The 16,759-nt window shown below is 41.1% G+C and overlaps 1 protein-coding gene across 4 annotated transcripts in view; it reads right to left on the reverse strand.

Moving 5' to 3' along the window:
* PRKAR1B (protein kinase cAMP-dependent type I regulatory subunit beta) overlaps positions 1 to 16,759 on the reverse strand; it is a 93,661-nt gene that overhangs the window by 67,993 nt on the left and 8,909 nt on the right. For all 4 annotated transcript variants that reach the window (XM_021539728.3, XM_021539727.3, XM_021539729.3 and 1 more), the window contains exons 3-4: positions 13,091 to 13,261; positions 9,274 to 9,365 (exon numbers count right to left, since the gene is read on the reverse strand). In XM_021539728.3, coding sequence (XP_021395403.1) covers positions 9,274 to 9,365; positions 13,091 to 13,261 — 263 coding nt within the window. The remainder of the gene's footprint in view (positions 1 to 9,273; positions 9,366 to 13,090; positions 13,262 to 16,759) is intronic.

A 16,759-nucleotide genomic window follows, 5' to 3' on the forward strand; every position in this document is an offset into this window, starting at 1 on the left:
GCTTTCAGGAGGACCAATGTCATACAAGGGTTTTGTTAGTAAGAGATGGCTGCTGACTCTTCTTTAAGTGAAATAAATTTTCGTATAATCACATTTTGCCATCTTTGAAAAAAAAAAAAAAAAAAAATCCTCACGATATTCTGGAGCACTTGAGAATGTACTGCAAGGACCAGCAAGAGCAGAGAGCCAAGTTTGATCTGAAGGTTTCAAGCAATGGAAAAATCTGCCACATCCCAAGCTAATTTAAATTATGGATCAGTTCCCTGATTGCTCTAAAAAGGAGACTAAACTTTTCCAGTCTGTATGTGCCCAACTTCAGCCACCAGCTTTTGGATCTCACATGGATCTAACATGTGTCTTTTAAAGAGGTGGTTGCTATCATTTACCTTTCCCTCACAGACATGATAAATTCACCTTCATTCTGCTTCAATTAACTAAATATAGTCTCCACATATAAAACTTGGAAGATGCTAAGTAGCTTAAAATAGCATCTGATGCTGTTTTTTGGATATGCACTTTTATATATTCATTTTAATGCACCACACAGAGAAGCACATTATACTTTTCTAATGCAAATTTCAGCTGTCAACAAGCATGTCTTTGGATGATTTATAAATCAGAACTTGAATAAATACAAAAAAGACAACCTCCCTACAAAGAAAGTGATAGTTTGGTGGACTTCGCTTTGTTTTTAATTTCTGAAAGCAAAAGGCAGAATGAAAACACAATTTCTTTTTCTGCTTTTTTTATAAAAATAAAAAAAGAGAGAAAAGGAATCTGGTGGTGCCTAAGGGTTAAAGTATCCTGTTTCAGGCAGTCTGAATATCTGAATTTAGCAGCTGACAGTGCATGGTGTGTCAGTCTCTTACAGCTGTTCCAGTTGATTCAAAGACCATCTTTGTTTCTGGAAATCTTAGCAACTGTTACTTCTTTCCGAAGACAATGATGGACCAGCTGTTACCTCACAAGACGCGATGTACTTCAGGTCAAAGTCTTTAGTAAGGAACTTGTAAAACAAGAACTAAATCATTGTTTGGGTTTGTCAGGGCTTTTTTTTCATTAAAAGAGAGTTAGCAGCCTAACAGTCAAATAACTTACACTTGGTATTCCCATTAAGTGCACCGGAATGACAGAGAAATTTCATCTGGTTGTTGAGTTGAATTCTCTCCTTCTATACAGAAGAAAAATCCCACTACTAAATCTTGTAGTATTATAGGATATTTTGTCATTTGAAGGGCAGTTCCTGCCTTTCCAAACACGGTGTTGCTAAGCAGATGTCACCTCATCATGGAAGTGCACAGGTCTAACCATTCAGAATGTAAGGTGGGGATTTTCAAGAGAACCTTAGAGGAGTTAAACATTCACTTCTCACTACATATCAATCAGTGGGAATATCCAGTTCCTTTAAGCTCTTTGAACATCCTCCTCTAAATGCATAACAAAGCAACTGAATGGCAGAGTTGATCCTCCAGTACCAGTCACATCCCAGGTGAAGGCACCAGGCTTTCACAGGTTGCAGAATCATCACCTCGTGAAGACTCATGAGAGCAGGAGTAACTGGTGACAGGTTACCTGCAACCCTCCTGGGGGTGAAAGGAAGGAAGCAGCATTTTAAAGTTGAAATAAACCCTTGTTCGTACCTGCACAAAGACAAATCTCTGCTTCCAGCTGCTCTGATGCAGAAGACAAAGATTTGCTGAGAAGAGTGGATGCTCTTTTATTTAACCTTTGTGTTTAATTCTGGAAAGCCTTAGCATTGAGTAATGTATTTGCAGAGCCACTGCCAGCTAATTGTTGTGTAAAGAAGCACACAAAGGCACAGTCGTGTATACTGCAGTGGTAGAAAAATTTTACAAGGCCCGTTAAATTCAGCAGCAGGCATAATTTTTCTGTTTTATATATAGAAAGATAAGTTTAGACTCAAGATTGTTTCACGATCATGCATGAATACTATTTGCCTCAGGCTATTTTTTCTAGATCTAAAAAGGATTTATGTAAATAACTTCTCTTCTTTAGCTCTGTTTTTCAGAATGAGTGACATACTGCCCATATGTAAACCAGTGCTTTATGCAGAATTAAAAATAACCCCCATTAGGCATGGCGCCACCAGTATTTGTGATGAAGAATATAAACTGTCTAACAAAACACTGAGGGTGAATCACAACCCCTAAAAAGCCACAAACTGACAGTATTTGTTTCTTGAGATAAAAATATCCATAAATACCAAATGTGTGTGCTTTTAGTTTTGTTTAAGAGAGTAGCTTACCTACCAGGCCAAATCCTGACATCACAAAAAGTACAGTCTGCTGATGCTGTCAGGCTGTTGTAAGGGGATTGATACCAAAGCAGATACAATCTCTGGGTGACTGCTGAGAGCACAACTTTGCATAACTAATTTAAAGACTGCTGCCTGCAGGCACCACAATGGTAATTAAAGACAATAATTCTTGGACAAATGAGATGGATGTACTGGAAAATAAAGTCAGTGCTAAATTCACAGCTAATCCTTCAATGGAGAATTGGATCATTTATTTTCCAAATGGCTGGGCAGCTCTACCTGGTTTCATTTCCATCTCTGCTGCCAGATGATTCTTGTCTCCAAAATCTGTAATTTTTTCTAGTTTAAGTAGTATTCCTCATTGGCAAGCTCCAATTCAGCAAGACTGAGTGTGCTTCCATTTAACTACATGAAGAGTTCCTTTGACATCTACAGCCAGCCAATGGAACAACTCACAGTTAAAGAGCACACTTTTAAACACCATGAGGAATCAAGGCCATAAACAAGGCACAAAAGGCACCAAGAAAAGCTGGATTGCAAGGAGTTTACCTGGAAAATAGCTTGGTGTTACCCAAAGAAGAAAAGATTGGTTTAACGTGCCGTGGTAAATCTGAGTTTCCTCCTTTGGGTTGTTTACAACTAGAATTCACAGGACAGGTTAATCATCCAGTACCACTGATGACCAGGAAAAAATCTCCCACACATTGAGGAGATTTGCACCAGTTTCTTCAGTACCAGACCTGTTACACATGCATAATATTTCTTGCATAGTCACACCTCCTCTGTCCTCAGGCCACCACTGGCCTGAATTTCCAGCACAGGTGGGGCATTCACACCTTTACAAACCCTCATGGGATGCATCTGCACCACACTGGGGTCATGCTGCATCTCCTCTCTCTTCTGCTACCCCCAAAACGGAGGGTGAAGGATCCCATCCAACTCTGGTCACCAAAAACTCCTAATGTAACTCAAGGAAGCCACGTTATGGATCAACAAAGCCCTTCAGCCCCCAGTGCCATGCCTTGTTGTGCAATTTCTCTCTCTCTGATTCTTTCTTTTCATCTCTCATCTTCCCAGTGGTTTAGCTCAAGATCTTGGACATTCTTGGCAAGGTTTATTTAAGAGGTAACCACACATCTATTTCCTTCCTTAGCCTTGTCCAGTGACTAGTATGGAAATTAAGGTGCAGTTTTGCCAGCTCTTACTTTGATTTGGGCCCCTGCTGTGGCCATAAGGGGAGATCCTGCCCTGCCCACTCCATCCTTCCCCTTGCCAAAGCATTCTGGCAGCCAGGCACAGGGTGAAAGGAAGGACCTTCTCTGACTGAAAGTAACCCTGCAGGGGAGGATTTTCAGAGAGCTGCTCTGGCTCACCTGGCCATGAGAGCAAGAGAAACATGCAACCAAAGGTCTGGCACTCACTCTTACTTCATCCTTTGGTACCAGCTCACAATTCAGCTTAAATCAATGGTGGAACCATACCCTGAGTTTTTTACCTAAGGTGGAATTTCTCTTGCACTGTTCTGCATACTATAGGCATATATGAAGCACAGGAAGAAGCTAAGTCTGTGTTTGTTTTTTTGACAAAAGACTTAAGTTACAAGCAAGGCACACACAGGATGTGTTATGAATATGTCATAGCTGTGGCATTCTGTTTCTAAAATACCTTGCTCCTGAATGGTGCCATCTTAGGTTTCTTCCACATGCATGAGGCTTTCCAGCTGGCCTGCAGCCAGTGCTTTAATAAACATGGTATTATGCAGAAGTGAATAAAGCTGATGGCAATAATAATGTCCTTGAAATTCACTAATCACCAGAAGTTTCAAGAAGATTTCAATATGAGAACAAGAGGAGAACCACAAAAATTCACTTGTTAGCTATGGAAGGCCACTTTTCTCATGATAAATTATGCCTGTATTGAAAGAACCCCCAAGTCATTAGTGACCCAGATGAAAAGTGTGTTTTCTGAATTTGTAGACAATATCTTGCTGCAAGCACTTCAAAAAAACTTTAGGATGTAAAATGATTAGAAATTGAAGAAATGGTCTGAGAAAATAGATATACTGAAAGTAAAGACACAAAACCTAAAAATATTAGGGGAGAGGTGACCAGCAGCATAAATACATGGTGAAGATTCATGGCCAAAGTAGCACTTTTGCAGGAAAGGAAACACTGATTACAGTGGTGCTAAATAGAATTAAAAAATATCCCATTGCTGTGAAAAAATTAAAGAAACTAGCAAGACATGGAGCAACTGGGGAGAGATGAAAATAATCCAAAATGGTAAGTAGGGGAAGGAACCTGGTCTGCAAAGTGCCAGTGTTCATCTGTAGATCTTTGTCCCAACAATCACAGGTATTAAAAAATGATCTTTATCCTCCCACCTTTGCCATGCAGGGAACACACAAGAGTAAATACAACACTGTATACTGCTGAAATAAATACAGAGTCTTCAAGCTCATTTCTTGGTACTTTTTTGTTGTCTTCAAAAGATCTCAATGTTTTAGTAAAATCATTAAATACCATTTTGTGCCTCTTGCTTTCAGAGCTGTTTCACACCACTATACCGTTCAAAGGAACCAATTTATTAATATTGTGAGTAATAAAATACACAAAAATATTCTGAAAGCTGTTTCAAGCCTTACAGCTGCCTGTACATTAGTAACAAATGCTTCCAAAAATTACATTAGCTAAATATTAATCTACTCTCTTTACTCCTTGATGAATGAGTTTGACATAGCATTTGCACACAGATATGGTGAACATTTAACCTTTACACTTCTTTATGTGGTCAGGAAGCCACAGAGCTTCTGCACAGGGACTGGCAGATGTGGCTCAGCAGAGCAGACTGGCACTGGTGACACCCTGGAAGCAGCAGTGACACTCCTGCTGCTCTCAGCCCTGCTCTCTCCCCTTCTGGTTATTTCAGTTCTATTTCCTCCTCCTCCTTGGCAATTATCAACTTTGGGTCCAACCTCCATTCCCACAGCAGCTCACCTCCGACCTTCTCCACTATCCCCCTCTCAGTGGCTGCCCCTGTGCAGTAGAGACACAACACCCTGCCAATGACATGATGAAAAGTTACTTTTTATTTTTATCCACAGTAGAAAATGGAAGAATTTCTTCCTCTTGCTTCCCCTTTGCTATTCAGCATCACAGCAAAGCCAAGTGGGTGTGCTTGTATTCCAGCATTACGTGATGAACAATGAAAAATCTTCATAGCTACACTGCTGGGTTAGAAGAGATTAATCAGAAGAGGTCAGAAAGAGGTCACTCGGACTGGCCCCTTGTCACCAATTTTGACTTTATACACCATTTCACAACTAGGAGGCCTTAGAGGATGTTAATCTGCTGGATACCCAGGAGTGGGAGAGGAAACAGAGCGCTGCCAAGTTATGGGTGTAATTCTATCTGTGCATGGACAGAAATCCTTCCGTGGCTGCAGAGGCAGAGCAGCAGGACAGAGGCACAGCACTGGCCTCACCAGCCTCACCCACATGCAAAATTCCCAAGCAGCACTGGCCAAAACAAGGGGGGAAGTTGATGCAAACCCTAAATCATCTTCAGTGCGGGTCTGAAGCGTGAGGTTGCCTTAGAACCAGAAGGGATAAGATCAGCAAGGAAATTCCCCTCCAAACAAACCATGCATTCCCAGTTATTCAAATAAGAACAGCAGCTCCTCACAGCTAAAACCACATTCCCTCTTTCGAGCAGGCACTTTGCCACTGGCTTTGAGAGATCCAGGACCTCACTCCAGAGTTTAACCAAGTCCCAAGAGAAAAGAGTGGGCTGCCACGTCACCTTGCAGAGCTGCACTGCTCTCTGCAATGTTAGCAGCTCTTGAACATCTTGGCAAAAGTTGCTGATAACTAGCTCTGCTGCTTTTGGTCCTGTTGCAGTTACATTTCCCTTTCACTGCACATTTCAGAATAATTTTACACCAGAGACTCTGTGTGTGTAGGACATAGATGGCAACCCCATTTGAAGCATGGCACAAGGAAAGATGTGATCTAAAATAAGACTTGAAGAAAAGTATTTCCAACACCAGTGCAAAAAGATACTTGTTTACCTTAACTTCAGCATGATTTCTCATGCAACCAACCCTTCATATGGAATATCTGACACAGAGATAATATGCTACACTCCGCCTTTATAAATAAGGGTTTAAGTTTCACAGATGCCAAGCAGCAAGTGCAACACAAGTCAGAGCAGGCTAACACAAATATCTTTTTGAAGAAAGAAAAAAATGTAAGAGTCATCCATTGTAAATGAGAAATTGCTAGTCCATCCTTCCCCCACCTGAACACCTCCTACATTTTTGTCAAACATTAATTTAGATAAAACAATGATAATATATTCAGTGTAGAAAGCACTGAGGAAATAAACACAAGTGAATAAACACCACCACTGCAGCACAGAAAACAAAATAACCTTACCCAGCTTTCCACCATTCCAAGAGCCCAAATGAAGTAATTTACCACTTACTTCACTGAACTACATATTTACATTAACAAGATGCAGACTGGAAGTGATGGCAATGGTATGCTCTGACTTGCTGACTTCTCCACACTTGACAAATGCAACCAGACAAGGGTAAGAGCATGATGTCAATTTATTCCTTCATTTCAAACTTGTCTGCAGAGCAGAATATGCATCCTCTGTGAGCTCCGTTTCTTTTTCCTGATGTCAGCTATAGCCTGCTGTGCTCATCATGAGGCTCAAACCAGGCCTCTGGACACATCCCTGAGCAGGGAAATGTTCTGTACCTGACCATGCTCCAGTGCACAACCCAGCAGCTTCTGAATCTTATTCAGCAGAGGCAGAATACACCTGGCCAAGCCATAGTTTGCAAAAGCAGAGTCCACAATGCACCTGCAGCACACACATGGGAGCCTGTGCAGGTCTCTTCACTCCTACCACATATCCATGACAGGACAGAGGAAAATGGGACACAGGGAACAGATAGGAGAGACCTGGATCATGATGTGCAATCAGCACAGTGTAAGAAAAAGCTTACACTGTCCTTCAGATTTTGTCTCTCACCCTCTTTTGATAACAAATTACTGAAATGTCCTTTTTTCCAGCCCTAAAACCTATCCTTTCAGTGCCTGTCACATCAGCATGCTGACAGCATAATCAGGATTCACAGCAGTTCTGTACAAGAATTATCCTCTGTGGGTGAAAAAGAAGAAATGTGCAAACTTCATCGTCTTCTAATTACTCCAGAAATCTGCATGTTACTATGATATCATTAAGACTGCAGAGTAATTAAACTGTGTAAACATCTGCAAGAGGGAGCAAAATCTGCACTCTTGGAATGTGCTTTGACTGCAAGAATTTGAGCAGCCCCACTGAGGGACTGTGCTGCTGATGTTCTGCCAGAACTAAAGCCACCAGTGTAGAGAAAGTTTTTGTCTTTTCTAACCATGGAAGCACGGAAAAGTGGGGTTGGTGAGGATTTCCTGAGCTCACTGAGCTTTATCTGCTGCAAGGCAGGGCTGATCTTGTCCCTCCTGGCAGACACAGTCTAACCTGTCCTCATGGCCTCAAGTGGAGGAGACTCCACAACCTACCCAAGCAACCAGAGACTTCCTCTTGGATCTGACTTGACTCTCTCCCACTGCACTTTAAAATTGTTTTTCTTTACCCTCTGGTCCACAGAGCCATTTATCACTCACATAGCAATATTCGCATGCAATTATAAGCTATTATTGCATCCCTCTGCCCCAACTCTTATTCTGCAGGCCAAGCAATCCCATTCTTCCCTCAGAAGTGATGTTATCTAGGTCTGTGATCATTCCCAGCACTTCTCCAGGAACTTCCTCCTCTTTTCCTTGAAGTGCAGTGCCCAAACTGGACACTGTGGTCCAGCTGAAATCTCTCCAACACTGGACTATCTTGCATGTTCTGTTCAGTTACCCCAGAAAAACATTAGTATTTTCAAAAAATAGCTTGACATTAGTGATTGTTATTCAGACCATGAGTCACAATAAGTCCCACATAGTTTTTCAAGGAACTACCAAAACTGCAAAACTGTCTTATAGTCATAAAGGTGTTTTTTCTGCCTAAGGCTCTGCACTTGGCTCAGTGTAAATCCATACTGCTTTCACTAGAACATTCCTTCAACCTGTCAGCATAATTCTGAATGCTGAATTGTCTCCCAGTGTTTTAGCAGCCCTTCCCATCTTCATGTCAGCTAAAAATTCAACACTCATAGCCTGTCCCACTGAGGCTACTAATGACAATATTGGTGAAAAGCAGAATAACCCCTTCAATATACCTTTCCACTGTAACGATGGACCAGTGATACCTCTATTTGGTATAATTCCATCAGTGTTGCACTGACTCCATACTGGTTTCACTAAAGACACATTTCCCTGTTTTGTTTTTTTTATTAAACCATCATAAACATTAATGTCAAAAACATTACTGGAACTTGAGCTGTTTGGCCTCCTTTGTGCCTCCCCCAACTGTACAGCTTGCTAGCAGTTCTGGAAAGGCATTTTCAAGTCTTTAAAAGTCACATTGGCTGTTACTGAACTCCTTGGTCTCCTTCAGGTGCTTATACATGATTTTTTTGCTCCAGTTTTTCCAAGAACAAAATAATTTACCTGTCATTCCCTTTTATCTCTTTACAGACATTAAGCTTTTTCTTTCCCACTTATTCAGCACTTGACCTGTCTTGCCTGAGTTTCAGAAGTAATGACAAATGCTTCTGAGATTGCTTTAACTAATCAAGTAATCTAGAATAAAGTTTATCAGGCCCATCTCTTCTGAAAATATTAAATATACCTGAATACACTCTAACCTGTTCTTGTCCTTTTTTACCTTGTGATTTTACCCTCTGTCATAATACCATGAGCATGGTTGAGGGTGCATCTAGTGTGACTCAAATGCATCAGTGAGAGCAGTTCTGGACCCTGAGATGAAATTTAATTTAATTTCTTGTCCTCACACCAAGCTGTGAATTCCCTTGAATCATAAAGCCCCTCATACCTCCGTTCATTGTCATCAAGATGAGCAAAGAGCACGTTCTTGGAGATGGCCTTGGCCAGAGCAGTCATAGTTTTATAGTCCTTTGGAATAACCTGTAGAGAAAAGAGTGAAAGTTAATTACAAGCCTGATTGTATTTCCTCACAAATCATGAAATCTACAGAAAATTCCACTATTCAAGAAAATGGATGAGATTTGATTTCAGGCACTGAGACAGGATTAGGCTATAATATAAAGCCACTAAGAAAGTAATAAATTACGGTTTTGATAATGTGAGGATAAGAAGTTTTGTTTTCAAAATGACACTCAGAAAATAAATGTAAGATATGGGATGACTGAGGAGAAGGATATCCATGAAATACTGTAATTAGGGGGTACTGGCAGCTGTGTAGTCTCCTTTCAAATATCTTGGACTGAGGAAAATTTATTTTATGTTCCTCTTCCCTCCAACCCATATCAGAAGCAACCGACTTTTAAAATTGTGAAAATAGAAACATTTCATTAGGTAAAATGTAAAAATTTATTGATTACTTCATATTTTTCAGTATTGCCTGTGGTACAATGAACCAAGCTCCTGATAGACCCACTTGAGTCAAAATCCTGTGCCTTGGCTTCATGGTAAACGAGCAGAATTTCCATTTGAGAATGAAGAGGTCTTTATTTGTTTACTGGAGAGATGTCAAAAGTCCTGTTGTGCATGAATTTGCTTAAAATAAAAGTTGAAATTCATGTGTATTTCCACTTCAGAAAGCTAAGCTTTCCATTTTGGTAACCACTTAGGTAAGATATCAGTAGATAATGTATCTCTCTATTTGTCAAGTATCTTCTTCTACCAGACTCCAAGATTAGGAGAGACACAAGAAATTTGTAACAAAATTATGACCTGTCAAAGATATCCATTGTGTTTGATATTGTGATTTTCCTTAATAGTTTAATTATAACAGGACAGAATCAAGCACAGCAGAAGTTTCAAGTGTTAAATAAACCTTACTCCATTCTGAAAATCAAAATATGTTTGTCAGTCTCTATTACTGCACAGTAAAGGTCTGACAAGGGGCATTTAGCACTCACATTTTCTTATGCTAGAAGTAGTGCATCTGTCTGCTGCAAGTTACTACCTGTGTTGATGTGCAGGTACTTCCCTCATCCTGGAAAGGTAGGAACTACCCAACCAAAAGAAGGATGTCTCAAAGAGTAAAACTGATGTAGAACCAGTTCCCACAAAGAATTATCAAGATTTATTTCACAGGGAAATGCTGCACTGTGAAGATTGAAAGTTAAACTGGCTTCAGACCTCTCTTGTAGTGACTGCTGCAGTCATCAGATTACTCCAATTAAGTCTGGAGAAGTATACATGTACAAACTGCATGTTTGTATCAGAGTGAAACCTGATCTAATTGATCTAAAAGCTTAAATTTCTCAGTGTTAAATTCAGTCAGCATCTTATTCTTGGTTTTTACCCTATCAGAGGAACACTGGATTGAATTGCAGGCCTGAACCCTTGCTCTATTAAGAATACACCAGCTCAGCTTACTGCTGATGAGCCAAAGGGTAAATAATCAGATCACTAAGACACTCAACTCCAGCCTTCCTGTCTGATTATGAAATAGCACTGAGTAGCCTGTCTCAGTGTAAATTTGCAGCAGTGAAAGCCACAAGGCTTTGTGGGTTTGTTGGGGCAGGGACACAGGAAACACAGGAGAGATCCTCGAGGTGTGACCAGGCACCTGACCAAAGTCAACTGCTGGTAAGAATCACTTGGACATGCCTCACATCACTCTTCCAAATAATCACTGAATGTTCTCTGCAAGCTGATAACCCTCTTCAGAGCAAGATTCCTGTTCTGTTAGTTGTTACTGTGTTGTCAGATGTGTTGACAAATATTGCTCTCACTAGTTCAAGGATGAACTAACTCTCCACAGAGATCTTCCCCAGAATGAAGGCATGCCATGTGCTTGCTCAAAGCACAGAGCTAAATCTCTTTTGATTTTCTCTCCTGGGACATAACTCGTTTCACTGCCTCTAGCACTACTCATGCTATAGCTCACCCCTTCAAGGGATCCTTCAAACTGGCTTATAACCCAGATGTGTTTCTATCCAACACCTGAATTCAAGCCAGCAGTTCTTCCTGACTACTATCTAAATTTCCATCTGTTTGCAATAGTCTATCACAACCTTTGCCTTGCTTTTTACTCCTTTAAATTTGTTCCACAATTTGTCCTTTCAGTGTCTCCTTTTATTTCTGTGTTCTAGAAATCTGTCACAAACACACATCCATGGGTTTCACCATGGGATTCGTTTGCTTATGGCAGAAGACAAACACTGACACAAATCCTCCCAGTGCTATCTCTGTATTCTTTCCAACATCTCTAGCTGTACAAGAAATTATCCCCTAAATTATTATTATTTAAGATCAGTCAGTTCCTAGGAAATTAGAATCACAACAGGGCTAGTCACAGAACACACAGAATATTATCTGTATTGCTGCTTCTGGTTCTTGCCTACTCATGCTACTGTCAGGGCTCACTGACATCACTGTTGAGAAATGAAGAAAATAAAGTTTACTTCAGGTTCCACTATAAACATAAAAGAATTACTCAGGGGGGTGGGAAGGGATGTTTCCTTTGATTTTCAGAAGAGTCAGATGTAACCCATAACAAGCAGAAACAAATGGAATCTCCTCATGGAAGTTTTTTTTGGGGGGGATATTGCAAAATGCACAGAAAGAAAAGTGTTTTAAAGTGGCTTCTGAAGTATCACACAGTTTTTTAAAAGTGCAGGGCATTCATTAATGGCTTGACTACAGTGCTGTTAAAATATACCACACACTTGCAAACATTATTTAACTGCCACAAGAATACTCTTACACACTTGTTTTTAGGATGAATGGCTCTCCTAATTCTTTTTTTCTTGGGACAGAAATCCCCAGAGCAGCCAGTGAACTTGTATCATAAGCAGATGACAAAAGCACATCTGACTGCAAAGGCAAAAAGCATTCTGCCAAAAAACAGTGACTGACAAAATGCATTTCCATAAAGAAAAAGTTCTTTGAGTTAAAGCTACTCCAGGCATGCACAAAAGCACATTAGTAGCATCTGTCAACTTTATGAAATACATTTTCAGCCTGGCTCCCTAAACAAACATGACATATGCTATTGTAATGTCTCTCTTTCAACAATCTTAGAAAGATTTAGCCAGTGTCAAAAAAAAAAAAATGCAGAGTTATTAAGAGATATCAAAAATATAACATAGCTAGATATTTTTGTGAAAAAAGGCAGTTAGAAAGAGAGAAGCCTCAAATAGAGCTCCTAGTGAAGAAATTATCTAATTTAGGATTGGCATTTCTTCAAAGACAATGGTCACACAAAATCACCCAAGTATGGTCAAGAGACTTCCAAAATTCAATGGGTAAAGTTGTAGCTAATCAACATAGGAAATATGTGCCTGAGCGGTCTAGGAAACCTAGATTAAAGAAAACTTGAGGCAGATCTGAGTTATGGAAAACAAACAGGAAATGTAGCAATAGAAAAGCTGTCTTCTGATAATGAGAGGTTCTGATCAAAGTCAGAAGATGCTGAAGCCAGTGATTATGAAGAAAATGGCTGAGAACTACTGACCCTGTTAGATGAGCAGCACATCTCAAAAACGAAGGAACAGTGAATGCTGAAATCTATTGATGGGGAAAGACCTTGAGTGTGAGGACGGTCAGGCTGCGCTGATGCCAGCAGGAGGACTGGCCCAGGAGCCCAAATCAGGGACAAAGCATGGGTCACTCGATTGTCCTGTAGCTCCCAGAGGCAGGGAGGTGTGCCAGGTTACCTTTCTGACGTAGGAAACAGCATCTTCCTCCGTGTACACCTCTGCACTGACGCCGCCCCTCCTGCGCCGCGCCTTCACCACCGGGTTGGGCGGCGGAGGGGAGATCTCGTCGTCGTGAGAATCCGACTGGGAGCTGGATTTCTGCCGGGCCAGGATCTGCTTGCATTCTTCCTGCAAGGCAAAAAGAGACACTGAAACATCTCTTACTCATGGATTTAGTCAATTCGCCCTTCTTTTATGGCTATCAGCAACCCTTTCACGTCTATGTTTGGGTGACTGTCAGTTCGCACTGCTGAAAGAAAATGACAGATTTAATGAGAATAGCATTAACTACAACATGTGTACAGGCATCTGACCTGTTCAGCTCTTTCTTACACATCATGGCAACCAATGTATATAAAGTGCAGGCACATCTTTGCACTACTCCTTGTTGAGAAAGCAAAACTTCTTTGACTTACTCTCCATCATCACAGCTGTTATTTTCTCAGCTGGCTTGTATATGTTGTTGTCTCTTCTGACAACGTCAGAAGTCACACATTGATATATTAGATAGGTTTCTTCATCTTGCTCTGCTTTACAAGGTTACTATCACCACAAACAACAAAGATGCTCCCTACTCCAGAATTTCTGCCATACAACTGATTTATAATCAGTGGGACTCCTTCCAAGCAAATAAGATCCAAGGTAGGCTCCAGAGGACTATGAAAGATGGTGGCTGGCCTAGCACCAGCTGGCCAATAGGGAGGTTATTCTCCAGATTTCTGCTTGTGGAACAGAGAATAAAATAGGAAAGGGAATCCCTGAAGAGAGAGCAACAAGAGCAGAAAACAGTACAGAAAACCTTCAAGAAAGGAGGTCAGAGTTGCAAGATAGTCAATTCATACACTGAATTTTACTTCGAAAGGATAGACACAAACCAGATTATCCATAATTATAGTATTTTCCCAGAGCCCCATGTTCTATCCCTCAGCTTCCTGGGATTCAAGGGAAAGCATAAAGGAGTAAAATTCCCTTTGCACCATCCAGGTCTGTCAGTCAAAGGAGCAGGAGCTGTCTGCTCAGACCCTGCCCTCCTCCTCACCCCCTGGCACAGCCACAGCACACTCACTGCCCTGCTGCTTCCCCAGAGCCTTTGGGGCTGGCTGATCCCAGTCTCCACTGATCCTGCCTAAAGGCAGGGGAGAACTGGGGATGGGTGAGCCGTATGTTCTGTTCCCTGGTACAGGAAACCAGAGGGCATGAGCAGAGGGAGCACAGGCTCTGTAAGGAGGCAAGCTGGCTGCGGCAATATTTCATCTGCTGTCACCTCCTCTGGGTAGGCAAACCCCACAGCCTGGTGGCCCCAGGGCCATGCTGGGGGATGCACACGTAGCCATCACCCCACGACTCCCTCAACAACCCCAGGATTTTTCAGAGAACTCAGCTCAGCAGCATTGCAGGCTACCCAAAAGGAAACACAGCGATGCTGAGCTCCCTGCACACCCCATAAACCAACATTCCTCCAACAGGGATGCCAGGACCTGGCTCTGTCCTACAGGAAATTTCCAGTGAGGCTTTCCATTCAGAGCTAGGACGGGAGTGAGTGGAGGAGGGAGCATCTGGGAGCACCAGCACGAGTGGCAGAGCACCAGCATCACCAGCTGGTCCCACTGACAGAGGAAGTGACTTATCCACAGCTCATCAGGTATGGCACCAGAAAAGGGCACTACAGAAAACTGGCACAAGCTCACAACTTTCAAGCTTGCAAGAAAAATGGATGATTAATATATGTTTTGCCATTGGTGTTTACATCAAATCCATCATGCCACCTGTCTTTTCTGGTCTTATTCCAGTCGGTTCCTGCACCATCACTGACACTGCCCTTCTCTGACACCAGTCCTTGATGCACTATTGCTACTTGAAATAAATAACTGAACAGCATTTCTGATGCTGCAGGACTCAAAGTAACAAGTCACACATTCTTGTTTTGAAGAAGGCTACTGAAATATTTAGGAGACAAGATCAGAGATAAAATGTAGAGGGCTGGTTAAAGATCTGACCTGCCTCAAAAAGTGCCAAGTTCTTTCTGAGACCATTTGGGATTTAAATTTGGCTTAAAACCCCAAAATTCCCAGGCCACAATGCAGTTGACCTCGGTGCTGTAACCAAAAAAACAGAATTTCAGATGTATTAAATCCTTACTGAAACTTTTTAATTTCACATTCAAATAGAAGCACTAGCTATGTAAAAAATTACTCAATTAGATTTTCCTATAGTGTAAGAACTGCAAATTCTATTTCGGCATTCTTATCAACTTCTTCCTTATTCCTCTCTGTCTCTAGATTCCTAAACTGCAATCAAGCAAAATATTTCAAGTAGAAATGTGTGCTACATATTACAATTATATTTAATATTTAGTGTTTAAAAACAAAAGCTATGACTGAAGAATTTCAAATAACATTACTGACTGACTATATTAAATGAACACAGCCAAATGCACCTTCTGCATGGGCTTAACTGAAAGGTAGCAGAGACCCTTCTGAAGAATAGCAGCTAAAATTTAACTAAAAGGCAGGTACAACAAGAGGGTAGTCGGGTAACTAAGGGTGTGCAGCACTTACACAGTTCTTTTTATACAGAGCATATTTACTCAGACAGAAGAGTAGTAGTTTGCCACATTTAAATATAAAATATACTCTTCTCTCTTCAGTACACATTGCATAAAAGCCACTTCCAAGGAATTAATAAATAATATCTCCCCCGCCCCAGCAAAGATTTATATACAAAAGGAAGCTCAGTGAGATAATATTAATACTACAAAGCATGCTCTTAAACTCAAATACTTTTAGAAGCCAACAAGATTTTAAAGGATTATAAAAGTGAGTTACAGTGTGCTTCATTTTAAAAGGAAGTCTCTTCACTACAAACTCCTTTTACATAAACAGCAGGCAGGTGCTGGCTGGCTTTTCCACACGCCGCTATCTGCAGTCTGGGAAGGATCCCCATTCCTGAGCTACAGAGTGCCTTTTGCAAATAAAAGAGTTTGCTCTGTCCTGGGCTGAGCTTTCAGAGAGACGTCTTCCACATATCCTGGGGTAAAACTGCACAAAAGCAGCAAATGTTTGAGAGGAGGAGTGAGCTGTCTCAAGAAGAGTTCTTCAAACAGAGATCTTCAGATGCGGCTTGATGCGAATCCTTGTGCAGAACTCAGCGTCAAGTAAACACCACATCATCTTTTGTTGTCATGACAACAAGTGATTTTCTCTCTCTCTCTCTCTCTCTCTCTCTCTCTCTTTGGATGGCACTGATAATTCATAATCATATTGCTCAATTATGTCCACCTTCAAATGAGAAAACACATGGAAGGCACAACAGCAAGACAGTGCATCTGCCTCTGATCATTGCCTCAAACTGAAAGAAGAACCAATAAATACAGCCAAAGTAACCAATTTATCTTTTGAGTGTCCACTTTCAGCTACAAGAGGCTGAGGTATAAACCACAGGAATTTAGCATATTCAGCATCTCCCCCAGATAATGCTTCCATGAATTTTTAATGATTTTAAGCATTGCAAGTGAAGCAGCCACAATGCTGAGACAGTTCTTAGGTTTACCCTTCCTTTCAGACCACTGCTCAAGAGCACACACACCTCCTGACCCAGGAGCTTTCTTCCCTGTCAGCTGGAGCATTT

The sequence above is a fragment of the Lonchura striata genome, chromosome 16, assembly GCF_046129695.1.
Source record: "Lonchura striata isolate bLonStr1 chromosome 16, bLonStr1.mat, whole genome shotgun sequence".
Classification (NCBI taxonomy): domain Eukaryota; kingdom Metazoa; phylum Chordata; class Aves; order Passeriformes; family Estrildidae; genus Lonchura; species Lonchura striata.